General features: G+C 34.4%; 6 protein-coding genes across 7 annotated transcripts; 2 read left to right on the top strand and 4 right to left on the bottom strand.

Annotated features, from left to right (window-relative positions):
• Positions 1-1,889: 1,889 nt before the first annotated feature.
• Positions 1,890-4,849, bottom strand: LOC105953158 (alanine--glyoxylate aminotransferase 2 homolog 3, mitochondrial). Its single transcript, XM_012976792.2, has 9 exons — positions 4,136-4,849; positions 3,802-4,032; positions 3,551-3,721; positions 3,306-3,449; positions 2,992-3,171; positions 2,671-2,896; positions 2,466-2,579; positions 2,263-2,349; positions 1,890-2,173 (listed from the first exon to the last, which is right to left on the bottom strand). The coding sequence occupies exons 1-9, from the start codon at positions 4,376-4,378 to the stop codon at positions 2,130-2,132; spliced, it is 1,440 nt and encodes a 479-aa protein (XP_012832246.2). The 5' UTR covers positions 4,379-4,849; the 3' UTR covers positions 1,890-2,129.
• Positions 4,850-10,931: 6,082 nt separating this feature from the next.
• Positions 10,932-13,243, bottom strand: LOC105953159 (DNA N(6)-methyladenine demethylase ALKBH1D). Its single transcript, XM_012976793.2, has 4 exons — positions 13,018-13,243; positions 11,918-12,607; positions 11,491-11,835; positions 10,932-11,385 (listed from the first exon to the last, which is right to left on the bottom strand). Exons 1-4 carry the CDS (start codon positions 13,132-13,134, stop codon positions 11,110-11,112), a joined length of 1,428 nt encoding a protein of 475 aa, XP_012832247.2. The 5' UTR covers positions 13,135-13,243; the 3' UTR covers positions 10,932-11,109.
• A 1,084-nt stretch (positions 13,244-14,327) lies between these two features.
• Positions 14,328-15,998, top strand: LOC105953160 (D-mannose binding lectin protein with Apple-like carbohydrate-binding domain-containing protein). Its single transcript, XM_012976794.2, has 2 exons — positions 14,328-14,906; positions 14,996-15,998. Exons 1-2 carry the CDS (start codon positions 14,493-14,495, stop codon positions 15,974-15,976), a joined length of 1,395 nt encoding a protein of 464 aa, XP_012832248.2. The 5' UTR covers positions 14,328-14,492; the 3' UTR covers positions 15,977-15,998.
• A 3,777-nt stretch (positions 15,999-19,775) lies between these two features.
• LOC105953168 (transcription factor BHLH3) lies at positions 19,776-21,973 on the top strand. 2 transcript variants are annotated; one of them, XM_012976801.2, is made up of 4 exons: positions 19,776-20,088; positions 20,182-20,358; positions 20,837-20,961; positions 21,495-21,621. In XM_012976801.2, the coding sequence occupies exons 1-3, from the start codon at positions 19,939-19,941 to the stop codon at positions 20,936-20,938; spliced, it is 429 nt and encodes a 142-aa protein (XP_012832255.2). In that variant the 5' UTR covers positions 19,776-19,938; the 3' UTR covers positions 20,939-20,961; positions 21,495-21,621. The 2 variants fall into 2 exon arrangements, with proteins under 2 accessions (XP_012832255.2, XP_088681105.1); XM_088824979.1 differs by having other exon boundaries at positions 19,778-20,088; positions 20,185-20,358; positions 21,495-21,973.
• Positions 21,280-23,116, bottom strand: LOC105953166 (cationic peroxidase 1). The gene is made up of 3 exons (XM_012976798.2): positions 22,642-23,116; positions 21,968-22,325; positions 21,280-21,861 (listed from the first exon to the last, which is right to left on the bottom strand). Exons 1-3 carry the CDS (start codon positions 22,852-22,854, stop codon positions 21,476-21,478), a joined length of 957 nt encoding a protein of 318 aa, XP_012832252.2. The 5' UTR covers positions 22,855-23,116; the 3' UTR covers positions 21,280-21,475.
• Positions 23,117-24,475: 1,359 nt separating this feature from the next.
• LOC105953164 (cationic peroxidase 1) lies at positions 24,476-26,271 on the bottom strand. Its single transcript, XM_012976796.2, has 4 exons — positions 25,864-26,271; positions 25,464-25,655; positions 25,206-25,371; positions 24,476-25,099 (listed from the first exon to the last, which is right to left on the bottom strand). Exons 1-4 carry the CDS (start codon positions 26,077-26,079, stop codon positions 24,714-24,716), a joined length of 960 nt encoding a protein of 319 aa, XP_012832250.2. The 5' UTR covers positions 26,080-26,271; the 3' UTR covers positions 24,476-24,713.
• Positions 26,272-27,128: the final 857 nt, after the last annotated feature.

Here is a 27,128-nt window from a genome sequence, read left to right as displayed (position 1 = left end):
ATATTTGACGTTATACGATTTCACGTCATGTTTTGCAATTCCTCCCTAGCATTTTTTGATTCATCGCATGGACACTACATGTATCACAAAAAGTCGTTAGGGAGAAAATCCTCCGACGCTGAAGTTAGCTTTGTATGATAAGAATAATTCATAGACTTTAAGTAACTGTTCGGGAGTTATGAATTACGTAACTTTAACTGTGAGGTTTCCAGTTATTTATATGAAGGCATATTCTCATGGCCTAAATGATTTAATATGGGCCTAACTATTTAGATCATGGTCAGTTTGGATCTTAGCCAACTATTAGTCGATTTGGGTTGTGTGCTCTATGGACTTGTGGACATGGGCCTGTGGTGTGGGCCCATCAATATTTCATGCTGGCGTGTCTTTGTTGTGGGGTGTGTGCATGTATATATATGTTTTCTTTTTCTTTTTACAGACAGAGACTGATTAATGTGTAAACAAGACACCAAAATAAACACATTTTGGTAATTGTGTTTACTTAATTAAACACATGATTAGCAAATAATTAGCACCATTTTGATAATGTGCTGTATGCAGCGATTCTGAGTTGGGACATCAAATCGAAAACGATTACAATAGAAAAGGACACCATTTTATGATGGGAGGAATATTATTGTCAGTTGCACAATAATTCACAACTTCTCCATTTCTGGTAATTATTTGGCTGATAAAAAATAATTAATCATAATCATGTATTAGACAATTGAAATTTATTTGATGTCAATTGGTCGAATAACTTTTAAAACCAACGAAAAATTGTAGATAAAAAAAGTGTATAAATCTATAATTTTACTTGTCTAATCATATCTAATCAATCAAACGAGGCCAGGTTTTTATCGATTTTTTTGGTGTGTGCGACAAAATTTTATGATAATTTTTACAGTTGGTCGTGTTCTGTAAATTTGAAATTAATTATTGAGATTTTGGCCGCAAATCCATATAGTAGTTAACTTTTTTTTTTTAATTAAAATGCTAAGTACGGGTGATTGAATGAGATAGCATATAGTCCACCGTACGATGACCACACAATGTGCTCATCACTTATTTACCATACCAACTACCTATAGTTTATTTGTAATGACAATGCTATCCCTCAGTATTTCAATAGTTTAATTAGAAAAAAATTTAAATAAATAAATAAGAGCCTAAAAACTCGTGTTCTTTCGATCTCGATTTGGAAATAGTACTTTTCCAAGGTAAGTGAAAGAGTTCAACTCGTAAAAGTAAAAGCAAACACGGGGCATTTCAGTAAACTACAAACCCTAAAGTTTCTTGATCTACTATTAACAATAATGCATCTTCATCATATCTCAAAATATATTAGTATTGCCAACGATTCAATCACATCAAATTGCAAAAAAAAAAAAAAAAAAAAAAAAAAAAAAGAATGGCAAGAATATTGGTGGATGCATTGTCTGCAATGATACATGTAATGTTGAGGAAGAGCATCACAATGTATCGTGATTTTGCATTAATGGCTGCCCACGTGTTTTCAACGATAAATTCTTTTCGATTTGCTGACTTGTCCGTAGGGAGATCTGGTTCGTACAATATGGGAAGATCCGAACCGATAATTTCAACTTTCGTCTTCGTTAATAGATCATCCCCTTTTCGTAATTATGCTGGTGAGATTAGTCTTTTATCTTGAGCATCAATGTAAGTTTAGTGTTCGTACTGTTCTTCATTTGTGCTACGTCTGTTATATATCTTATCATTTGTGCTTAGTTATGTGACTTTTGAGTTTTGATCTGTGTTTTTTTCTGCTAATAAGATAGATATTATAAGTACATTATAACTCTGCTTTAACAATTTTAGGATTGATGAACTTGAAAATTTTACAGGTCTTGTAGGGGCATTATAGTCCATTTAAAAAGACTCGAAAAAGGTTGTTTTCTTGAATGTAAAGATCAGTACATTGAAATAGGGGCTATACATTTCACAATAATTTCAAGATTTGTAGCTAAGAATTAAGATACATACATACATACATATATATATTTATATAAGATGGAACTTGACACATATATATTTGTTCCACAGTTATATGAACATTTGAAGATGTAATAATGCTAAGTGATCTTCAAAGAAATGCTGTGATGGCAACTTCATAATTTGGACATTGCATAATCCATCACATCCACCAGATAATCTGCAATAAATATTAATTAATGATCGGAAGTCGATTTTCGTATGATGCTGAGAGTACCAAAAATAGATAATATCGAATAACTTTTTTACCGGCATCCTCTCGATTGAAGCAGAGTGGAGGCGTGATTCTGAAAACATTTCCATAGAATCCTCCTTTCCCAATCAGTACTCCCATATCTTGATAACAAATGTAAAAAAAAAAAAAAAAAAATAATAATAATTATATGATTAATCGTGTATTCGGGGCTTAAAAAATCGAGAAACAGAATATATTACTACTATTAATTAATTACCTTTCATTTGCTCCATGACTTGAAGAATTTCAGCCTTTGCAGGAGTTTTGAGCTGGCGATCGGTGACTAGTTCCACGCCGAGCATTAATCCTCGTCCTCTCACATCACCGATAACTACATATACGATATATACAAGATGCTCTTGCATTTATTACTCATATATTTGGAGAAAAAAAATTATGAGGAGGGGAGGATATAATTTTACTTTCATGCTTGTCTTTGAGAGAAATGAGGCGTTGTTTGAGATAAGAACCGACTATATTAGCGTTTTCTTGAAGATTCTCTCTCTCGATAACTTGAAGCACAGCAAGTCCAGCTGCAGTACAAACGGGATTTCCTCCAAAAGTATTGAAGTAGCTTCTTCGAGTCAAAACCTCGGCAACTTTCGGTGTAGTCACTACTGCACCGAGTGGAATCCCGTTTCCAATCCCCTTCATTTAAAAAAAAAAAAAAAAAAAATTCATAATGAGCGAATCACCGTTCAATTCCCAATCAAGATTGATGTACGTGAGATAATCGAAATCACCTTTGCCATTGTAACAATATCAGGGACAACATGTTGAGTTTCGAACCCCCAAAAGTGGGACCCGGTTCGAGCGAATCCAGATTGAACCTCGTCCGCTATACAAAGGCCTCCTGCCTTTCTGATGCTGCTATATACAGCTGGCAAATATCCCGGAGCTAGCTCAACTATTCCACCAACACCCTGTTTGCATATTTGAATATGAAAAATGCGAAAAAAATTATATACTATATATATGTATATGTATGTGTGTGTGTGTGTGTGTGTGTGTATATATATATATATAAAGCAGAATTTGTAAGGTTTTTTTGTTAAACCTGTATGGCTTCAGATATAAAAGCAGCAACATGACCAGAAGTTCCGAATTGAATTAAATCTTCGACGTCGTTAGCGTACTTTTCACCGTCCGAACCAAACAGACCCCTATACGGGTCCGGATTTATGGCATGATGAACACCACTCTGTTTAGAACAAGAGACTTGGAATAAATATTTTTCACAACATAATTAAGTGAAGTATTAATAATTGATGAGATATTAAATAATAATAAAAAAAATTGAACCTGTATGACATTGAATTTCCAATTAGATTGTGCAGTTGCGCCCATAGTAGCGGCTGCATTACCATGATAAGCATTTCTAAGGGATATAATATCGTGAGAGCCCGTATATAAACGAGCCATCATCATTGCTAACTCGTTCGCCTCTGTTCCGGAATTAGTAAAGAATACAACCTACATAAGTACATATATCAAATTATCAATCCATGTTATAATAATCCATTTAAAAAAAGAATAAATAAAAATATATATACCTTAAGATCACCGGGTAGTTTAGAAGCTAAAGCCTCGGCGAAATCAGTGATTGCATGATTGAGATAAAGAATAGTAGAGTGTTGTAGATTTTGTGTCTGTTTGACTATGGCTTTGACTACATCCGGGTGGCAATGGCCACAACACACGGTGGCTATACCGCCGAAAGCATCTAGGTATCGTCTTCCGTTTTCGTCGAACAAATACTGCATCTTCCCATGAACCACGTTTACCTGTATATATAAGTTTGTTGTTTATTTGATTACAAAATGAAGAATTTAATTATAGCTGAAATAAGGAGAAAATTAATTAAAGATATTAATTATGAGTACTCACGGGTTTGTTGTAGAAGTGAAACATAGAAGGGCTGAGGAATTCTTTGCGCTTGGCCGATATATCAGCGGCGGAGGGACCGGTGTACGGCGGAGGGGTGTAGCGGAACGCTGGCATTTTAGGGAGTGTGTTGGCGGAGTCGTCTGCGGCAGCGGCGCATGCATCGGCGCTCCGGGAATACGATCGCCCGCAGCTCCGAAAATGTCTGGATTCCGATAATGCCCTTCTCATCAAAACACTTTTCATCTTAATTCCTCGGTATTATTGTAAAGAACTATGCACGTAAATATATGTATGTATATATGTCTACACAAGTGTTTATATAGACAAGGATATATATATCAGGAGAGAGAGAGAGAAGAAGAAAAAGAAGTGCGGTTGGAGATTATATTGAATGAATGTAGGTATGGGTGCCTGTATATATAGACGTTTCATATATGTATAGGTAATAATAACTTAAAGTTGAACCGCCCCTTGATATATGCCAGGTTCATTATTTACGTATGGGGTTTTTGGATTACTGTTTCCTCCATTAATTTAGTTATCTTCCTTTTTCATTTTGTTTTTTTGGGTGGGGTAGGGGTAGGGGATTAGGTAGTACTTTGCGTCTTGCCAATCAATTTAATTATTTTGTCCGAATTTACAAAGGGTAATTTCGTCAAATATAAACGAAGATTGGAAAATATTCCCAAAATACCTTCAAAATTATCAATGTATATGAAATGTTAAGTGAAGTTGAGAAGCTAAGTAGTGAGTGATGACTTGGAGGAATCATTAAATTTGTTGTTATTTAGGTAAAACATGATTTTCAATGAATTTGGCCGGGTTTCTGCACCACTTGCACCCAATAAGTGGTGTCTTTATACACTAGTAAGTAATTAAAGGCAAGTAAACGTGGTTAATAATGGTGTTTACTGTACTTAAATTTTAACCCTACAAGAAAACAAGATTAGAGAACTAGTGGCTCTAGTTTTGCTGCAATAATTAATGGTTGGAACTAATATTAAAATCGACTTAATTAAGTAATGTCTGAGATAGTGATAACTATGATGAGTCATGTACAAGTTGTTTGTTCAATCGTTCCTAAGAAATTAAAATTGGATTTATTCACTTGTAGGATTCCCACTTATCCCAATCAATCAACTACTACAAGTTATGTAATGTTAGACAAAACAACAACGTGAAGAAATATGGTACTTAATTTATTCCTCTTATTGAATATTATATTTTTATTTTTAAATATATATGCCAAGTTGTAGCCAAATTACATGTTATATATTCAACAAATATTGGTACTCAAACCCGGTTTTTTCGTAACAACAAAAGATGCCATGCAACTTTTAGCCAAGAAATGGAACATTTTTTTCTTGGGTGGTATCTCAAATATAATTTATTAATTAATTTATTAATATAAATTGACGTCATGACGTCATTGATTGATGATTGATGTGTTGATTTGGCTTCATCTATCGAATGAATTAGTTTTCTAATCGAAATATGAAAATGAAACTTCACTTAATACACAATTAGTAGGTTTAATTACAGTAATGTTAAATTAAAGACTAAATAGAATAAGGCTTTTATAGTCACATTAAAAATATTATATAAGAAGGGAAAAAAAATTGCCAGCGTATAGGATTCAACCAATCGACGTACAAAGAGCTTTTGTATTCAGTAACCAAACCAAAGAGGGGAATCATAATTATATAATTAAATAAATGTAGTTAGTGGTAATCCAAATCATCAACCAATAGCATGACAGAAAAAGATTATCCAGCATCATTATATTGGACAAAACTCAAACTAATGAACAAACCATAACCTTATCTCAGACAATATATAAATGTTATAAATATGTTTGCTATTATCAACTACATAGTTAAGCATATCACCTCCCAACGATTACACTACACATTTCTATGGCAAATAATAATATGAAATAATAATTATCCTCAAATTCAATTATATTAAAAGATAAAAACAGAAGACAAATTATTTCAATATTTTCTGAAGGTAAGGTTGAGTCAACCAGGGCGAAGATTGGTATTTTCCAGCAATTTACGAGGAGCTGAATTCGGAATAATACTTTTCACACCATGAAATATATGCCTAGATTCACCACCAAATATCACCACATCATCCGATTCGAGTAGGACCCCGTCCGGCCACGTCAGCATCTCTCGTCGCCATATAAAAACTCAGCTGAATCACCAACAGATATAGAAACCACAGGCAACCCTTTTCGAAGACTCCATTTGCTTCTTTTATGAACAAATTAATATCATCAATAAGCTAGTACATCTATTTTAAATTCTTCATGTAATTAATAAACATGTGAAAAATCATAGTATTAGATGCTTTATACTTTCTAGGTTCTGTGAAGCATATCTTTGGAATACACATAATTTATATGTTTATTAGATGCTTCATATACTTAAAGGGTGTTTGACTAAGCTTATAAGATGCTAAAAGGAGTTTATAAGATGTTTAAGAGCTTATAAGCTCTTCCAAAGAGTTTGGTAAATTTTTAGAAAAAGATCTTAATTTTTTTTAAAATAAGCTGTTGGAGAGCAAATAAGATCTTTTTAAATAAGTACCCCTATCCCACTTTTTTATTTAAGATCTTATAATGAATAAAAATAGGAAATAAGCTCATTATCCAAACAGTCTAAAAATTAATCATAAAAATAAGATGTAACAACTTATCAGCTCTTAAAACATCTTATGAGATTATCAGCTGTTTAAAATAAGCTCAGCCGAACATCCTCTAACTTTTGTATGTTAATGTTAATTTGATATCTCAAAAAAGTTAGCGTGCACTTGTAGTTATGTATTGTTATTTGTTAATAATACTCAAATACCTCAGATACACAAATTTATACTCCTCTTCTGTTGATGTAAACAATAAATAAAAAATTATGGAAAAATATATCCAATTGGGCTCAGTAGAATTATGGAATGATTGAAATCAATTGGAGTCATAATTAATTAGTAGGTTTCTTTTTTTTCTTTGAGTAATTAATTAGTAGGTTTAAATTATATATCTAGCCAATCAAAAGTATTCCTTTGGAAGTAGGACAGTCTCAGAATAAAGTGAATTTCGGACTTGTATTCCTACAACTCCAATTCTCACAATCTCTCTCTCTCTCTCTCTCTCTCTCTCTCTCTCTCTCTCTCTCTCTCTATCTATATATATATATATATATATCTTTCATGATCAAACATTATTATGCTCAACGAAACCACGTGGCATCTATTCGCCGTGCTGACGGGACGATGACCACCTCACGTGAGGAAGTCCATACAGAATTTTTGAAGTTCTACATGGAATTCTTAGGAACACGTCAGCCTTGCGAAGCTATTGACTTGGAGCCAAGGATTCAGGAGGATAATGACGCTACTCTTATGGGACCAATCCTTAACTCAGAAATAAAGGATGCGTTGTTAGATATCTCGGACGACAAGGCTTCGGGACCGGACGGTTTTTCCGCCCACTTTTTCAAACACTCATGGGACACGGTTGGGCCACTCTTGATGGAAGCAGTGCATGAATTTTTTCGGAGTGGCTCTTTACTGAAGCAATGGGATAACAGGGTACTTGTCTTTATTCCGAAGAAAGTACAGGCTCAAGAAGTGGGTGATTTTCGACCAATAGCTTGATGCAATGTGATCTATAAGGTCATTGCAAAAGTCCTCACGACCCGTTTAGGCAGCGTTCTACCAAAGATTATTGATAAAACACAATCAACGTTCGTGGGGGGAGATCGATCACGGACAATATACACTTGGTGGAACATCTTATTCGACATTACGAGAGGAAGCGTATTTCGCCTAGGTGCTTGTTGAATATGGACTTACACAAAGCATATGACTCTGGGAATTTCTCCAAGCTGTGTTGGAGGGCTTGAGTTTCCCAGTTAAATTCACGGGATGGATTATGCAATACGTAACTTCTGTATCTTATTCGATCTCGGTTAACGGTGAAACGAAGGGGTTTTTTCCAGCCATGCGTGGATTGATGCAAGGAGATCCCTTATCGCCCTACTTGTTCGTTATATGCATGGAGTATCTCTCCCGACTACTCCATGTACGTCCGATTGAACAAGAACTCAACTACCATCCGATGTGCCACTCCACAATTAACACATCTGATCTTTGCGGACGATCTAATGGTATTTTCTCGAGGAGATGTGGAATCGATCCGTATCCTCGCCAAGACGGTCTACGAATTTGGGCATGTTTCGGGGCTCAAGGCAAATCATGCGAAGTCTAATATCTTCTTAGCGGGAGTTAAACCGGGGGACCGATTAAAGATCGGAAACGAGTTTCACTTTTCCAGTGGAGAGTTTCCGTTTCGATACCTTGGGATTCCACTCGCTGCATCTAAATTACGAGTGCTCAACCATCAACCACTGCTCGACAAAATCGAGCAAGCCATAGGAGCGTGGACTCGCCAAACTCTCTCTTATGCCGGACGGTTGGAGATTTTGAAAACCGTGGTTCAAGGTACGTGCTGCTACTGGTTATCCATATTTTCGATCCCACATGCAGTTATCGATCGTATAGAGACAATATGCAAAACGTTTTTATTCGGATCCGCCACTTACAGCTTCACCCTTCTTCAAGAGCATCATTCGGATCCGGGGCGAACTGGTGGAGAGCGCGGGGACTACTCAGTTACTTATTGCTAAGCTGGAATCTTGTACGGAGCTTGGCAAATTAAATGTGAGCAATGTATACGAATGGATTAGGGCTAAGGCCCCGATCAAACCGTGGGGTAAACTTCTTTGGACGCCATCTATGACTCTAAAGCACTCATTTATCTTATGGATGACAACCATGGATCGACTGGCCACAATGGACCGAGTGGAGAAAAGCTCACGTGAAGTCGTCAACTCCAAATGCGTCTTATGTGGTGTGGAGAACGAGACTAGGAAGAACCTCTTTTTTGCATGCAACATGTGTTGAGAGGTGTGGACCAACATACGGATATGATTAGGTATCCGCCGAAGACCAACCACATTGGATGCCGCACTTAAATGGCTCAAGAAAGACGTACGAGGGAAGTCGTACCGCAGCAAGACGTAGCGATGTGCACTAGCAAGTCTCGTGTACCACATTTGGGAGACTCGGAACAATTGGAAATTTGAGAAAATTGGAACGATTCCGAAGGACCTCACAAGGAAGATTCAGCTACATGTTTACTCGGCTATGTTCAGCCAGCACCCAGAGCTAGCGATTTCAAGGACGAACGGACAACCGGACAACCTTATGCACCCATGAGGTGTGATCTAGATGCTAGGCTTTCGTGGGTTTTCCCCACTTTTATTTCTGCTTTTATGTTAGTTTATTTCTTTTTGCATTAGGTTCTGCAATTTCCTCGGGTATACCCGTTGTAATTATCTACGACTTTTTTTTGATTTATAATATTTACATTTTATTTAAAAAGAAAAACATTATTATTAGTATTATTATAAACCCTAAAAGAAAATAAACAAAACTATTATTATTATTATTATTATTATTATTATTATTATTATTATTATTATTATTATTATTATTATTATTATTATTATTATTATTATTATTATTATTATTATTATTATTATTATTATTATTATTATTATTATTATTATTATTATTATTATTTCCTGTGAAAATAAAATTGGCATGGCGGTGAACTCCTTCACTTACTCATTCTCTTTCCAAGGAATTGTTGGGAATTTCCTAGAGAATGAGAAAATATATGAACAACTGAAGATGAAGAAGGTACTCTAGAAATACATGGATCTATAGTAGATGTTTAACGTTCAAACTGACAACGCATTGAAGAAACTCGGTTACGAACATAGGGTTAGATCCAAATAGGGTTAGATCCAAATATATAGAGATAGGTAGAGTTTCTTAGAGGATTCTAGAAAGCTTTCTAGAACCCTACCTTGTAGATATTTTGTAGAAATATTTTAGAGAGTTCTAGTGAACAACTTCTAGCCGTTAGATAAAATAGATCTCCACCGTCCATTAAGAAGAAGCCTAGTATAAATAGAGTAGGGTCCTCATTTGTAATAATGTTAAGGGAACAAGTTGTTAAGGGAAGAAGTTACAAGTGAATGTAGCGAGAGTGTACAACTTGTGAGAGGAACTCCGTAACTTTTTCATCGATGAAGCATGTCAGTCTAACTGTTTCTGTAGCTTCATCTTCTTTAACTTTCTTGAAAGGCCTGATGTTCAGAGAACTGTCGGTAGATTACTCAGTCTAACTGTTTCTGTAGCTTCATCTTCTTTAACTTTCTTGAAAGGCTTGATGTTCAGAGAACTGTCGGTAGATTACTCAGTCTAACTGTTTATGTAGCTTCATCTTCTTTAACTTTCTTGAAAGGCCTGTTCAGAGAACTGTCGGTAGATTACTCAGCCTAACTGTTTTTGTAGCTTCATCTTCTTTAACTTTCTTGAAAGGCCTGATGTTCAGAGAATTGTCGGTAGATTACTCATTCTAACTGCTTCTGTAGCTTCATCTTCTTTAACTTTCTTGAAAGGCCTGATGTTCAGAAAACCAGCAATAAAAAAAACCAGCCATCAAAAGAGAGAAGAATTGAAATTAGAGAGGAAGAGATTTTGCCCAAAGAAGAATTGAAATTAGAGAGGAAGAGATTTTGCCCGGAAGTCGTAAAAGTCTTTGGATACAGCGGACATCTTCATGGCTGATTGTGGTTCGAGTTTTGATTAATAATAATGGAAGTGGTTACATAAGGCGAGAGAAAACAACTTATACACTGGAACTTGTGTAATGGTCATGGCAAATAATAGAAATAATTTTGTCAATTTATTTGAAACTGTGGATAATGAGAATTTCAATAAATATTGTTCAAATGTTATATAACAACCTAAATCACACCAACAAAAAGACACCAAGAATGGTGAACAATTAAACATCAATTAAATTATTAAAAGATAAAAAAAATAGAAGAAAATTTATTTCAATATTTTCTGAAGGTAAGGTTGAGTCGTCCAGGGCGAAGATTGGTATTTTCCAGCAATTCACGAGGAGCTGAATTCGGAATAATACTTTTCACCCCATGAAAAACATGCCTGGATTCACCCCCAAATATCACCACATCACCTGATTCAAGTAGGACGTGGTTCGCCACATCAACATCTCTCTCGTCACCATATAAAAATTCAGCTGAATCACCAACAGATACAGAAACAACAGGCAACCCTTTTTGAAGACTCCATTTGCTTTCATCACGATCCTTTCACGAACAAATTAAAATCATCAGTAAGTACATCTATTTTAAATTCTTCATATAATTAATTAACATGTGAAAAATCACGGGATGTAATAATTCACAACGAACCTGATGGAGACCAAGTCTGCCATTAGTGTTATAGAAGTTGACTATACACACATCTGGTGACATTTTAGGAAGTATGTCTTCGACATTTTCTGTCGGAAAGTTTTGTTTGATTAGAGTATGAGAGTCGTCGAGCGCTTTGGTGACTAATGAAGCAAATTCTTCGGGAATATGAGGTGGTACAACATTGTCGTGTTGGCGTATATCTCCGTATTTTCTTGTTTGAGCATTCCAATCGAGACCAAGGCACATCATGTAAAGGCGGAGTTTTGCACCGTCTTCATAACCAGGTCTGTAAAAACCACCTGGACCACGACCTAATTCTTGACATCTCTTTACAATTGCCACCTGTAAGAATAGCATGTATTACTAGTATCCGATTTTTTGGTGGGAAAACGTAAGATTTAAAAAATACAATGTAAATAAATACCTGCTCAGAAAGGGGTATATAACTCTTGAATAATACCATTCCAGGTCTCAACACTTTCCCCGACTCTATAACCGAGTATTCCACATCATCAATTTTCTCCGTATTATCTTCCGAATGCACATTCTCTTCAGAAGATTGTACCTTTTGGACCCACTTTCCACTATATTTATCATGTGATGAATTTCTACGATGACTGGATTTTCTAGGCTCGGTGAAGCATATATCAAAAGGTTCATCTACGTCGGTTCCACGTGAGAAGTTTGAATTTCTCTTTGACGCTTCATGTTCGTGAAAATTTTGACGAGGCTTTGGTTTTCTAGAAATAGAAGGTGGAGCCTTCTTTCCAAAATTGGCGGGCAAGGAGGTGTCGTATAAGTCGTTTATCGAAGATGATGCTTCATGTTCTTGGTAATTTTGACCAGCCTTCGGTTTTCTAGAAAAAGAAGGTGGGGGAGTCTTTCCAAAATTGGCGGGCAACGATGTGTCGTACGAGTCGTTTATCGAAGTTGATGCTTCACCATGCAATGGACCAATGTTCTGAACCACCATCGCCTCTGTTCTTCGTTCCGAAGTAGTGATTAAATCTATTTTATTTCTCCTTTTACTGTAAGGAATGGATTTAGTAGCAGAAAGTGAAGGAAATTCTTCCATATTCAATATCGACGGTTGTCCTCGTTCATTGTCCGTCAACTGCAACATTTGCTCCAGACATTACATCATCAATCAATACAAATGCAATAAACCAAAAAGAAAGAGCATTTTGAATCATAAACATAACATACATTAGTTAAATATAAGTTACCCCAATCAGTATTTAACACAAGCACAAATATTTTACATTATCAGTATCTCTGTAAACGCAACACTCCAAAATTGAACTTTGAACACATCTGAAATACTAAATTAGCTCAACTCATAATCACTTCATCTAAGTTTCACAAACAGTTGGGAGATCAGCAAATTTCACTTCACCAATCTAGTTTTGCACACTACGTGTTCGACTAATTGCTTGTAAGACAGCATCAATAAAAAAAAAAAAAAAAACCACACAAAAAGCCAAAAAACGATTCATATAATTCCACGTGGTTATTTGAATTTACCGATTTCCTGGCATCGGGTGACGATTTCATCCCTCTGTTGGTGGTCATCTTTCCCAATACTGAAGACAACCTAGCTGCTGCTGCTAAAGGTGTTGTACGGTACAACCCAAACTGCATGAATCCACTCTTCACCAGCAGTACAGACAAATCACAGAGTAGCAGCGTCGATCGGGAGATTCTTCAGAGTTCTAACTGAAGCGTTTTTTGTCAAGGAAAAAGTCGCAGCGTTGATCTTATAGTCGCTGTTTCAGTACTCAAACGACTTTTGGTTTTTTTTTTTTTTTCGTATTAAATTAATGCGGCTCGAATGTGAACCGGTACCAAATTAAATTAGAATTTGTAACGATTTGGCGCGTGGACAACTGGACCGACTTTTTTCTGGGCTTACTATAATAATTTTTGCATGTGTGGGCCTGAATTTTATTCATTTGGGTCTGGATGACATGGATCCATGTATTTTTATATAATATTATAAATAATTTATAACTACGGATCACTGAAATTATATTATATATTTTTAATTTTTTTGATTTATTATTCGAAATCCGAATTTTACCAAAACGCATCCATGTAATCCTATGTCATTCATACGTGAGGTAAGCATCATAGTATCCGACGTGGCATCCAATATCCGGATTTTAAGGACTCTGCAATTCGATGATTCGCATGCCTACCACCAGAAAAAAGTAACAGAGCACTCATTTTTGTTGCTTGTGCCTGCACAAATCATTTCAGTATATTAATAAGTACGTTTCGTAAATAATCATAATTGATGATAGGGGTCCACTGGTAAATACTCTCTCCACGACACCGTTTCACTAAATTTTTACAGGTCAAAATTGTTGCAGACTTGCAGTACGGGAAGTAAGGAAATAAGTAAGTGAAAGTTACGAGAAACCCCTGAACTTGTGCTAAATAACGAAAAACACCCCCACTATATCTATTAACCAAAATTCCCTCTGATTAACTATTGATTGAGTTTTTTAACAGAAAATATGTACAATCTATTATACCTTCTGTTAAATAGTCTATTCCCTGAAATCAAAACAAAATCCGTGAAAAGTCACACTGTAAATAGTTGGTGTAAGATGGAAACAAACCTCAGGGTGTTTTTAATAGTTACGAATAGATGGAGTTGATTTTTGTAATTTAATCTAAGTTTAGGGGGATTTTCGTAATTTATCCAATAAATAATTGGTTGGCAATGTGTTCATTACAGAGTGTAAAGTAAGCCCATAATAACCCATAAAATCATTTATTTTTATCAAAATAAAATAAATACATTATTTATTTTACTTTTGCATATATATATATATATGCAAAAATAAAATCAAACCTTTTAATTAAGGAGCAGCTAATGCTTCTGCCAAACTTTTATTCCCCCATGGAAGACCACAACTTTCTTCCGCTGCTGCCTCAATATCACCGGCGAATATAATCTGTGTGTTTATTTCACCAAACTCACACACTTTGACATGAAAATCATCTCTGTGTTTATTACATTATTACCACTTGTCATCATCTTAAACCTAATTATGGCTGATCTGGCCTTGTCGGAATCATACATACAAATCGGGTACGAGGTGACACTCGCCGTCCCAACTGTGTACACAAAAGGGTTCGTCGGGAGAGCTTTTCTGACGGAAGTACAACAGGCGGCGCCGCCGCATTTTAGGGCAGCAATCACCGTCGAAGAAGAAAATAATTATTACTCCTGCTCACTCGATATCCTGCTCGGAGATGTTAGAGTATGGACTTCCGGCCATTTATCAAGATTCTACACCACCGGAAAATGCGTCCTCGAGTTGACTCAGTACGGCGACTTGCGATTAAAGGGTCAGAATGAACGAGTCGGATGGAGGAGTGGCACTTCCGGACAAGGCGTTACGGTATTTAATTAATTATTTATTTAATTAATTTTATTTTTGTAATTAGGTCTCTGATATATTCTTGAAATAAAATATACTAATTAATGCAGAGATTAAATCTGCTAAGGACAGGGAATTTGGTTTTAGTGGACGCATTAAACTTGATTAAATGGCAGAGCTTCAATTTTCCGACTGATATAATGCTGTGGGGGCAGAGACTGAGTTCGCAAACTCGGTTAACTTCTTTCCCAGTCAACTCAACACTATTCTATTCAATGGAAATTCAGTATGACAAGATTGCAATATACTTAAACTATGGCAAGTGGAAGTATTCATATTGGGAATATCAGCCTTCAATTAAAAAAAACATCACATTCATGCAGCTAACTTCAACCGGGCTCGGAATATTCAACGGCAAGAACGAATTCGATTCGATAAAATCGAACGACCCCCCACGATTTCTTTCGCTAGAGAAGAGCACAGGCAACTTAAAGATTTATCATTACTCAGAAGAGAAGGGCAAATTCGAAGCTACATATCAAGCACTTAGCTTAAGTTGTGATCTTCCTTTGTCGTGTAATAAGCCTTACGGGATTTGCACTTTGTCGGGAGAATGCTCGTGTATTCGAGTAAACGCGCATCGATCCGATTGCTTCGAGGGGAATATCGAGGGGCTTTGTGGGAAAAAGAATGCGGAAATGGTTGAATTAAGAGGTGTGATTAGTGTAATTAAGAGTGTTTCTAGTTATGGAAGTGGTAATTATAATAATGTTGGTAAAAAAGAGTGTGGAGAGTTGTGTTTGGATGATTGTAATTGTGTGGCAGCAGAGTTTGATTTTGGGGAGTGTAATTTGTATAAAATGGTTAGAGGGATTAAGCAAGTTGAAGGAGGGAGTGGAGATATTAAGTACATGATTAAGGTTGCTAAAGGAACAATAATTGAGGGTTATGGTAGTAATTATGGGTTGAAGAGATGGGTAATTATAGTTGTGGGAGTGGTTGATGTGTTTGTTATTATACTTGTGTTGGGAGGACTTGGGTATTATTTTGTAATTTGGAAAAGAAGAAAGGACTCACTTGTTAATGATTAATCTAATTGATTTACATTTACAATCGGATTTTTCTGAAATTGATTAATTTGTTTTCTTGATTTTGTTTCAAAGATGGGCTTTTTTTATCTGAAGATGGGCTGTTAAAGTTTTGGGCCCAAATATGAATTTTCGGATTGGTCCCACTTAAATAAGTGGCCCAACTCCTGGAAATAATCTCTCCAAATTTGTTGGGGAAGAAGACATCATCTGCCAGCTAAGATCTCAGCCGTCCATATACATGCATCCAAACGTACAAATTAAATCTTCCCCACCTAATAATAAAATTCTTCAACTTCATTATATGAATTAGGAAAATATTGTTGAGTTTATGGGAGTTTTGATTTTTGGATTCTTGTAGTGTATCATGTGACTCAGGGACAAGGGACTGCAATTTAATTTAATTTCTTCACCATTATATTTTTACAAGAAATATTATTTTCTGATTTTCCATATATAAATCATATTAATATACACCAGGCCAAAAATAATATTTTTCATCCTTATTTGAATTTTATAGCCCGTGACTTAGCTTGGAGTAAAAACTATTACATCAGGACAACACACGTTTGGTTGTTTTTTCCAAAAAAATAATTCGGGTTACAAAAATGAATCCACCTGCAGTATAGTAGTATTATATACGACGTTCTAAAGGGAATAATTAAATTAATAAATGCACTTTTATTTTTCAATTTCCCTATATACATTTAATATGTTCATTTTAAATTTTTTTCTTCTCGAATCGAATGTGATTTATATGTGCCAGCTATATATATATATATATATATATATATATATATATATATGAAGGTGAGTGAGAAGTAGAACTATCTTCTTTTGGTGAGGTAAAAGAGCTAACTAGGGTTTGTCACGAGATACACTTCCAAATTTAGAATGGGTCATTTATATATCGACCTCTCTTACATTAAATACACACACACACACACATGTACATCGTCCTTAATTATGTTTTTGAACTACTAAGCTTGGTCCGCCATAACCGCTTAGCCTAGGGCGTATGCAAATATAAACTGTCTAATTTAATTTATTATATAATTCACAAAATTAAAACCCGTGATTTTCTGCACATACGTACAATCAGATTATCTACCAGAAAGTACTAATTATTGGTGTAATATAATGAGTGAATATTAATGAACTTGTCGATCAACATTGTCAGAAAATGTTATCTAGAGCAAGTGCCATAACCATTGGGCATTAATTAAGAAAATAAGAAAGATGACGTAAGATTTACGTGAAAATTATTTCCGGAAAACCCGCATGCGAGGACGAGAAAATATAATTCCCTCTGTTACAAAAATATAAAACACGAATTAAGTGGAGATCAATACTACGATCCCTTGAGTTTGGGGTTTTAGAGTTTCAGACAAAACCCTAAATATATATACCAGTATATAGTTGATAATGAGAATTGTACATAACAAGTCATCTTCATTGAAACGATCGAACGAACACTTGAATATCTAGTATCATTTAGATCAATATTAATTAATAATGCAATTAGCATGTTTGGTTGTTTTGTAGCCATCAACACAAGCAAGAATCGATGGATCGTCGTATAGCTAATTACGACGGATTAATAAATCGACGACATCAATAATTTTAGTGGTGTCAATTTTTTTGAAGAATAAAAATCTAAAATATTATACGGAAAATTAGAGGGAATTATTAATATTATTATTATAATAATAATTATTTTTGTTGGAGAGGCTACAGCGGCCTATATACAAATGGAAAATTGGAATTAGGGGAAGAGACAAGGTTGGAGCTGGATATGTGTTTGTAAGGGTGAATTGTTTTGTTGCGATGATTAATGCACACATGTGAGTAGGTGGGTACTTGCTTCTTTGTCTTTGTGGATACTTGACAATAATCTAATTCTCATTTTATATATATTATTACAAAAACATATACATATAAATTTATAAAAATATTTGCACATATCACGAAAATTCGTTCATATGTCTTTTCCATTTTTTTTTATTTTTTTTTTGTCTCGGAATTTTGCAAAATCTTCAAATATAAGTTCATTATATTTTTCAATAGTCTTCTTTTGGTTCGTAATAAATTAGATTACTCGAGTTTGCACGGTAGCTCGAGAGTTGAGGTGAAGAGTTGACCGGGAGAAGGAGACCGAGATCAATAAATTTTGCATGCCCTAATTGCCCTTATAGAATAATTAAAGTGATGAACTATTGAGAATTTTTTACTATCTTTTCAATGTATGTAGAGTCGTTTCGAATTGGTTATTTCTATGCTACATCCGGTGAAGACTGCATTGCATGCATCGGGTGATTTTTTACCGTTGATCTACACACACCAATATGAATGTGTGTGCGTTTATGTGTATATGAATGGTAAAGATCTACCCGATATATTTCACCCGGTGTACCGTAGAATAGACCTTTCGAATTCCCTTTATATGAGATTTAGGGTTTCACTTAATTAGAAAAAATCTGAATTTATTAATTCCCATAATTTATAAGAAATAATTAATTGGAATATTAATTTTGTGGGGGTGATGATGAATATTTATGATAATTAAATAACACGTGGACCCTTTGGGTGGGGGAATGATTCATAATTCATTAGTAAAAGTTAAAACGAAATTAGTGATGTTGTTAACCTTAGTTGTGGATTGATTGATAGTTGCTTGTCTTCTAATTTAGCACTGTTAGTTGAGCAGGAATCTCCTACATTCTTTGTATTACATATTACATATTACGTTAAAAATGTTACATTAAAATTGCAATATACAGTTGTCACTGATAATTACGTGGTTGCCTCTTTTATAAAGTAAGCGAATAATCGGATAATGTCCCGTTTTTCACTTATATTACTTGTACCGGAAAACGTAGTATTTTTTTTATTTTTATTTTTATTTTATTTTATTTTAAATAAATATCAAGAGCTAGCTATAAGCTTCGCCAATTAATTAGGAGCCACATCGGACGATGACAGACAGAAAATTGACTAATGGTTGAAATGAAGATTTGGTAAATTGTGAAAGCACGTGGGAGATAATTCAAAAGGAAAAATGAAAAAAAATAAACTATAAACTATAGTATGTCCTAACAAAATAAAATAATAATAAAAAAAGCCAGTTTTTAACCCTAATATATTGATGTTTCCGTTTAATGCAAGTATATATAGTCTATAACGGAACCTGTTACTGCATATATGTAAAATTTAATTTTATATCTAGTATTTAATTACGTTTCGTTGAAGGGCAAAGGAGTATATACTATTGTATTTGTTGTGTGGTTTCATACTTTGATTTATATTTTTGGTAGTAAAATTGGAGTAATAATTAATATTAGCTGTCAAATAGGTCCAAACACATCTCACGGGGGATTTCTAGACAACCCCAATTCTCTGCTAGCCGCCATTTATCTTCTTGCATACAACATTTTTCATTTTCTCATTCCCATTAATTACCTTATTGTCCTCACTGCCTACCTAATATAATTTACTACCAAAATAAATGAAAATAAAAATAAAAATATAAGACTTTAATATTTGGCAATGAGTTATAACTTATAAAAAATAATTGAATGGATGACAAAGGAAGACTCTTGAAGTCTTGTGATGGAGAAATATCATATATATATTAAAAATATTATTCTGAATTAAATGTAAATAGCAGATGGAGGGCAGAATGGACATTGCAGCACTATGGTACTCCAGTTACGTCATAATCTCCTGTGAAACTTGTGGTACTCATGCACGAGAAACAAACAAAGCAACTCATATATATATTATATATATGCTTGATATATATGAGAGCTCCTCTTCTCTTTACAAAATTAAATCCTCCAGTACTCTCATCCATTGGTCTCTGGTCTAAATACATATATATATATATATATATATATAATATTAATTAATATCTATGTATTTTTGGTGTGTGTTTTTGGTGTGTGTTTGAGGCGAAGAAGAAGAAGATGGCAGGTTCTAGAGAGAGAAAGAAAGCATCGATAATAGTGGACGCAACGAGATACATAAAAGATCTGAAGGAAAGGGTGGAAAAACTAAATCAAGATGTCAATACCTTACAAACCTCTTCATCCCAACAAAATTCAGTACTCCCCCCGGTATTTTACACTTAATTACTAATTAAGTATGATAATATATCACTAAACATACATTAATTACTAATTCTTTTATTTTTATTTTTTTTATTACAGCAGGTTGTTAAAGTTGAAACCCTAGAAAAAGGGTTCCTAATAAACGTGTTTTCAGGGAAAAATAGCCCGAGTTTGCTTGTTTCTGTACTAGAAGCGTTTGAGGATTTAGGCCTTGAAGTACTCGACGCTAGGGTTTCTTGTTCCGACAATTTTCACCTCGAAGCTGTTAGTACTCAGGTAAATAAAATTAAATACTTGTTTATATATTTCGATATAATTATGTTTTTCATTGGGTTAATATCTGAGAAATGCACCCAATGAACCAATTAATCAAATAATTACACAATCTGATCCTATCTCTGTTAATTTACATATCATAATAATAAATAAAAAATCATGCAAAGGATCATAAAATAATAATAGTTATAAGATCATCACGTGCAACCCACAAGTAAAAATCTGCCTCATAATTTGAACCACACATTTTATAAGTATGCATGTTTTTTTTTTTTTTTTGCATACCCTGACAAGTTGATTTGTATTGTGTAACTAGCTAGCTAATTGCTAATCCGATCCAGATCATCTCATTTTTCTTTAACCAATTAATTCTTACATTTTATTTTATTTTTTTACTAATTAAGTATAAGTACAAGAAATATTATTAATATATATACTCAGAAAAACATAAATTAAAATTTTGATTAATATAATGCAGACTGAAGGGCAGTCTGATAGCATAGATGCACAGGTGGTTAAACAAGCGGTATTGCAAGCTATCAACAATTGGAGTGTTCATCATAAGGACGAGCAGGATTAGTAAATCTCTGTCAGATATAATTGGTATATATACATATATACATATATATATATTCGATCTTCTACTTTTTCATTCCGATATTTGATCGATCAAGCAAATTAAAGAAAACAAGTCTCCAATAAGATCTCACTTAGGTTCATGATTGGCATTTAATTAGATTATTTTTTATTTTATCTTGGCAACCAAACGAGGCATAATTGTACTTCTATATTTATATATCATATCCCGTTATTTTTCCACGATTTTTCTTTTTGTGTACAACATGATATACAAATATAATCGATTGAAGCAACATGATATATATATATAGATATATAAATATAATCAAATGAAAATGAAAATTCCTTAAACATCAGATTATATATTTCGAAATTTCTTTATTAAAACACTGAAATGATACAATTATAAAATTATTCAACAACTTATGAGGAACAAATTAAACTTAAACAACAAATTTTACTGAAAACACACAAAATTACATAAGATCGGATCGTAAGAATAAGAAGAACACCAACGAACGAACGAAGTCGTTATAAATCAGTTTCTACGTCTGCAGTTTCTCCTGATCTGACCATTGGTGCCGGTGAGTGGGGAGAGATTCGACATCTTAACCATAGCAGCGGCGAAGTCGTTGAAGAAAGAAGCGGAGTTTGTACTGTACGCTCTCACCTGCGCGTCTGTGGTTCCATTGTTGAATAGTACCTGGTCGGAAGTGAGGAGACCCCTTCGGCTCACCAAATTCGTGTAGTAGTCGTTGTTGAATGTGTTGGAGCTGACGGTGTCGAGCGGCGCCAGGTTGTTGTCTCCGCCGGTTCTCGGACAGTTTGCCCTCCTGGCGGTTGCGAAGGTGGGATCTATGTTGGCTGCGTTGTAGATTCTGTTCCTGAATGTACTGCACCTCGCCAATCCTATTGTGTGCGATCCTAATAATTACAAAAATACAAATTATTTTATTTTATTTTAATTTGTTTACTATCATTAAATTAATTTGGTCGGAAACTAATTAAGTTAATGAAATATTATAATTACCAGAAAGGGCAACCATTTCCCTAGTAGTGAAGCCTTTGTTGGAGAATGAAGTGATAAGGTTGTTGAGACTTGATCCGGGTCCGGGTAGTTGACCGTTTGCTCCGTTCAAACTCGCGGTGGTTGAATCTCTTCTTCCTAGTGAGAGCGCCCAACTAGGACCGCCGACAGCAACGGTCCCGTCACGGGCAGCGATGGTCAGAATATCGGCGCATGAAACGATGCCCGGGCAGGCGGCCTCGACCCTGGTTTTGATGGTGTCGATGACATTGAACCCTCTCAATGAGTTGGCGTTCGGAGCGGCAGTCTTTTCTCCGGTGAAACCTGTTACGTCATCCAATAATACTGATCCATCGCATCCCTGTTTATATATATATATATATTTAAAGTTTAGATACCAATCATTAATTACATGTTATAAATTATATTATACAAATTAAAAGTTGGTCCACTAGGTATCAAAACAATTTACTATATATATAGTGTATGACAAAATGAAAAAAAAAAATTAAGATTAAAGAATCAATATAAATCCGATCCGGCGGCCCATATGCATGATGAACAGACAAAGATATATATATCGATGCATGCATGTCATTAAGTTGTGTAGTACATAATCAAAATGCAAATCAATTCATAATTATGTTTTGACGAAGGAAACTAATTAATAATATTACCTGCACAAAACAATCATGGAAATGGAGACGAAGCAAAGAGGCGCCCATACGACGGTCATTGGCCACAGCTGTATTGACAGCTGTTCTGACAATGGTAAGAAGATTAGGGCATCTTGTGCTATAGAAATTGGGAGATAACTGCGCATTGGCTGCTCCAATTAGAACAAGAACGAACATTAATCGAGCCGATAAAACACAAGTAGAAGTAGACATGGCTAAATATAATCTTATGAATATATTTTTCTGAAAACAAGTTGTGTTTGTGAGTTATGGTTTGCTGTGAGAATAATGAACTTCATTCATGTGTTTATATAGTGGGTGATCGAGGCAGAGTTGTGCGTATGATGTTTTCAATATTCGAGGGTGGTTGAGTCTTTTGTCAACCCTAAATCACAGTTGCATTACTTAATTGGACGATGACTAAGTTAATTAGTAGTAATATACTGAGAGTTGATGTTCTCAATTAAACATATATATATATATATAGAAGAAAAGTCTACATACAGAGATATATGCAGGAATTATATAATGTATATATAGATATACAGAGATGTATTGATGATGACATTTGAACATGTAAACTACCTAACAATTGAGGATAAGTGTTTCTCTCTCTCTCTTTTTTTTTTTTTTTGAAACAATCAATGGGGCATTAAGTCAAATTGTCAAAATATTGTTTTTTATTCTTTACTTTTTTATTTAGCGAAAATGCTAAGGCAATAGGATGAAGTTAAATTTTGGTTAAATTACAACCATCTCCCTAAGGTTGCATCTGCGAGAAAACCCCTTATTGTTTTATGAAATTACAATCACCCCCTATAGCTAGTAATTTTTTACTTCGACACCCTACAAGAGGGTGTTATCGTAAAAAATCTACAAATTGTGAATGTAATTATGGAAAAATGAGAGGTTTTCATAAATAAAGCTTACCATAGGGGCGAGTTTGTAATTTACACTTAATTTATTGTACGCAAAAGCCCAAAAAGATAATAAGGCCCGCCTATTTCTTAAGGCAGTAAATATGATAAGAGGCCCAAATTGGACCGACCACTCAAGACCATAGTTAGCTAAGAAATGACCCAAAGAGAAAAGGAAATAATAATAATAAAAATAAAAATAAAAAATAATAATAATAAATAAAAAAATAAAAAAATTTAATTGACAAGAAAACCAAAAAATCCAGCAGAAAAAAATCGGAAAGTTAGAAAAAGACACGTATTTGACTAGTTTAAAATATTGAATTTAATTCATGCAATGCAATGATTTGCATATGTGGTGGACACGCACCATCTGTTTTTTATTAACTAAAAAAGTTGCAATTTTTCTAATACTTCCAAAAAAGTAATTGACTTTGTCTGAAGTTTAATAATTGAAGCAATGATGGAGAACGAATCTTCAAATCTCTTTGTTGAACACATCTTAGTTTTATTTGACGAATAGTTCATGCTATTGATTCATTCAAAATAATTATGAAATATTAATAATTTAAATTGAATAAGTGTGTAAAATAGTTTACTTGCCTTATTTTATATATTATTCTTATTTTTAGCATTTTATATTCGAAAATCATGGAGTAGAACTAATCAGGCAGACTTCCTGCAACCCAATAATGCTTTTACATAGATCTTTTGTTTATATTGGATTATGGATGGTTCAATAAAATAAAAATCTCGAAAAAAGGCAAGATAACCATGACAATATAATATTTATCGTCCGACCTATGAAATTACATGGTATATCAAACATTAATTAATTAATTATGATTAATCTCTCAACCAAACAATTTATGTGACTGTATAGGATTGGATCCTCAAAGTTCAATATTGAAATTTCATTGAATATCAAAATATATTTCCATTTCTTTATTGAATTAAACACCCAATGATACAATTATAGAATAATGTAACACTTATTTAGGAACAAATTACACTTGAAAATAAATTACACTTGAACAACATTTTTTATTCATCTTGCCTCGGCAAATTATTGAACACACACAAAATTCCAGAAGAGGATCGGAAGAAGAAGAAGAAGAAGAAGAACACCAATTAATGAACGACGTCGTTGATTAATTAGTTTCTAAGTCTGCAGTTTCTCCTGATTTGGCCATTGGTGCCGGTGAGTGGGGTGAGGTTGGACATCTTAACCATAGCAGCGGCGAAGTCGTTGAAGAAAGAAGCGGAGTTTGTACTGTACGCTCTCACCTGCGCGTCTGTGGTTCCATTGTTGAACAGTACCTGGTCGGAATTGAGGAGACCCCTAAGATTCACCAAATTGGTGTAGTAATCGTTGTTGAATGTGGTTGGGCTGACGGTGTCGAGCGGCGCTAGGTTGTTGTTTCCGCCGGTTGTCGGACAATTCGCCCTCCTTGTGGTGGCGAAGGCTGGGTCTATGTTGGCTGCGTTGTAGATTCTGTTCCTGAATGTACTGCACCTCGCCAATCCTATTGTGTGCGATCCTATAATAATAGTTACAAAAATAATAATAATTAATTTATTTTATTTTAATTTGTTTACTACTATAATTAAATTAATTAAGTAATAATGAAATATTATAATTATTACCAGAAAGGGCAACCATTTCCCTAGTAGTGAAACCTTTGTTGGAGAATGAAGTGATAAGGTTGTTGAGACTGGATCCGGGTCCGGGTAGTTGACCGTTTGCTCCGGTCAAACTTGCGGTGGTTGAGTCTCTCCTTCCTAGTGAAAGCGCCCAGCTTGGACCGCTTCGCTGTAATTATTTAAAAATTATAAATAAAAATTAGCATTATACTAATTAATAATTGAAACATGCATGTGTAATTAATGAAATTAATCACTTACTGCAACAGTGCCGTCACGGGCAGCGACGGTGAGAATATCGGCGCATGAAACGATGCCGGGGCAGGCAGCCTCGACTTGGGTTTTGATGGTGTCGATAACGTCGAACCCTCTCAATGAGTTGGCGTTCGGAGCGGCGGTTTTTTCTCCGGTGAAACCTGTTACGTCATCCAGTAATACTGATCCATCGCAACCCTGTTTATATATATAACATTATATATATTTAAAGTTTAGATATCAATAATCACATATATATAACAACCCTAATTAAATTTACTAAATATTAATTATGTGATTTATAAATTGAAAGAAGAATCAAGAATAAAAACATCTCCCATATGCATGTGCAGACACGAACATATATACTCATGCATGCATGTAATGAAGTTAATTAATTAATAACCTGCACGAAGCAATCGTGGAAATGGAGACGGAGCAAAGAGGCGCCCATACGAGGGTCGTTGTTCACCGCAGTATTGACAGCTGTCCTAATAATGGTAAGAAGGTTAGGGCATGTTGTACTATAGAAATTGGGAGATAACTGTGCATTAGCTGCTCCAATTATTAGAACAAGAACGAACATTAACCGAGCCGAATAAACATAAGAAGAAGTAGACATGGCTAAAAAATATAAAATCTTAAGAATTATGTAATAAGAAGAGATATTTTTGTAAGTTATTGTTTGCTGTGAGAATGATGAACTTCCTTCACTTATTTATATAGTAGCCGCGGGTGATCGAGGAAGGGTTGCGGATAATGTTTTCAATATTCGTTTTTGCCTCTCTTTTTTTTGAGTCTTCGGTCAACCCTCAATGGTAGTTGCATTATTTAGCGATGTATACTGAGAGGGACAATATTGACTTTTCCCTCATTTTGGCATATAAGGGAAAGTGGAAAAAGTAATGTGTATGTAAGAATTTTCATCACGTTTTTTTTATTTTGGTAATGTATATATATATTTATATATCATGCCATTATACACGTACTGGGTGAAATAAATCGGGTATAAATATACATCATCGGCCATGGATTTACATACAAATTAAAAGTGCGCGTATATGTTAATGTACAGATGGATGATGATGTTATACTCGATACAATTTCAACGAATGTGGTAATAAGATTTGACAATATTTTTTGTTATGAGATAATGTGCTTACTCTATGTATGTATGTAAGTTCCCAGCTGTAAATATGTCGGGAAAAGAAGTATTTCCATTCCATTCAATTACGTCTTTTATATATATATTTATATCGTTTTTTATAATCAATAAATATTTATACATGTATGAATGTGATCGACGTTCGTATATTATATAAAGTATGTAACAAATTCACCGTCATCTCGAAATTACAACTTAAGGTTATTTTTTTTTTTATAATTATACTAGAGGAAGAATCCGCATTGCACAAAGCAATGACTTCTCTTGTATATTGTGGGGTTTCTTTTTTCCAAAAAAAATAAATAAAAAATTAGCGTGCAAATTTAGACCGGATGGCCTGTTTTAATAAGGAAATCGGATGTCATAGAATGATTGACACGTGGATAGTTTAAATAAAAATATAATTAGGATTCTAATAATTGGAAAAAAAAAAAAAAGAAAAAAAAAAAGAAAAGTAAAGAAAACTCCAACATAACCCGTAACCCTAATTATAATCAGCGTGATTT

This window comes from Erythranthe guttata, chromosome 10 (genome assembly GCF_056151865.1).
Source record: "Erythranthe guttata isolate IM_541 chromosome 10, IM_541, whole genome shotgun sequence".
Taxonomy (NCBI): Eukaryota; Viridiplantae; Streptophyta; class Magnoliopsida; order Lamiales; family Phrymaceae; genus Erythranthe; species Erythranthe guttata.
Note: the sequence above shows the minus strand (reverse complement) of the source record. Positions and strands in the feature narration are given on the sequence as shown.

Excerpts from the sequence above, each read along its gene's own strand:
- LOC105953158 (XM_012976792.2), bottom strand. The coding sequence starts at position 4,378 with ATGAAAAGTGTTTTGATGAGAAGGGCATTATCGGAATCCAGACATTTT. Across the intron at positions 3,172-3,305 it reads TTATATCTGAAGCCATACAG|GGTGTTGGTGGAATAGTTGA; the intron begins GTTTAACAAAAA and ends ATATGCAAACAG. Across the intron at positions 2,580-2,670 it reads TCTCAAAGACAAGCATGAAA|TTATCGGTGATGTGAGAGGA; the intron begins GTAAAATTATAT and ends TCGTATATGTAG.
- LOC105953159 (XM_012976793.2), bottom strand. The coding sequence starts at position 13,134 with ATGCAGTTTGGGTTGTACCGTACAACACCTTTAGCAGCAGCAGCTAGG. Across the intron at positions 11,836-11,917 it reads ATATACCCCTTTCTGAGCAG|GTGGCAATTGTAAAGAGATG; the intron begins GTATTTATTTAC and ends CTATTCTTACAG. Across the intron at positions 11,386-11,490 it reads GCAGACTTGGTCTCCATCAG|GATCGTGATGAAAGCAAATG; the intron begins GTTCGTTGTGAA and ends TGTTCGTGAAAG.
- LOC105953160 (XM_012976794.2), top strand. The coding sequence starts at position 14,493 with ATGAAAATCATCTCTGTGTTTATTACATTATTACCACTTGTCATCATC. Across the intron at positions 14,907-14,995 it reads CTTCCGGACAAGGCGTTACG|AGATTAAATCTGCTAAGGAC; the intron begins GTATTTAATTAA and ends TAATTAATGCAG.
- LOC105953168 (XM_012976801.2), top strand. The coding sequence starts at position 19,939 with ATGGCAGGTTCTAGAGAGAGAAAGAAAGCATCGATAATAGTGGACGCA. Across the intron at positions 20,089-20,181 it reads AAAATTCAGTACTCCCCCCG|CAGGTTGTTAAAGTTGAAAC; the intron begins GTATTTTACACT and ends TTTTTATTACAG. Across the intron at positions 20,359-20,836 it reads TCGAAGCTGTTAGTACTCAG|ACTGAAGGGCAGTCTGATAG; the intron begins GTAAATAAAATT and ends AATATAATGCAG.
- LOC105953166 (XM_012976798.2), bottom strand. The coding sequence starts at position 22,854 with ATGTCTACTTCTACTTGTGTTTTATCGGCTCGATTAATGTTCGTTCTT. Across the intron at positions 22,326-22,641 it reads TCCATGATTGTTTTGTGCAG|GGATGCGATGGATCAGTATT; the intron begins GTAATATTATTA and ends ATATATAAACAG. Across the intron at positions 21,862-21,967 it reads GGAAATGGTTGCCCTTTCTG|GATCGCACACAATAGGATTG; the intron begins GTAATTATAATA and ends TGTAATTATTAG.
- LOC105953164 (XM_012976796.2), bottom strand. The coding sequence starts at position 26,079 with ATGTCTACTTCTTCTTATGTTTATTCGGCTCGGTTAATGTTCGTTCTT. Across the intron at positions 25,656-25,863 it reads TCCACGATTGCTTCGTGCAG|GGTTGCGATGGATCAGTATT; the intron begins GTTATTAATTAA and ends ATATATAAACAG. Across the intron at positions 25,372-25,463 it reads CCCGTGACGGCACTGTTGCA|CGAAGCGGTCCAAGCTGGGC; the intron begins GTAAGTGATTAA and ends AAATAATTACAG.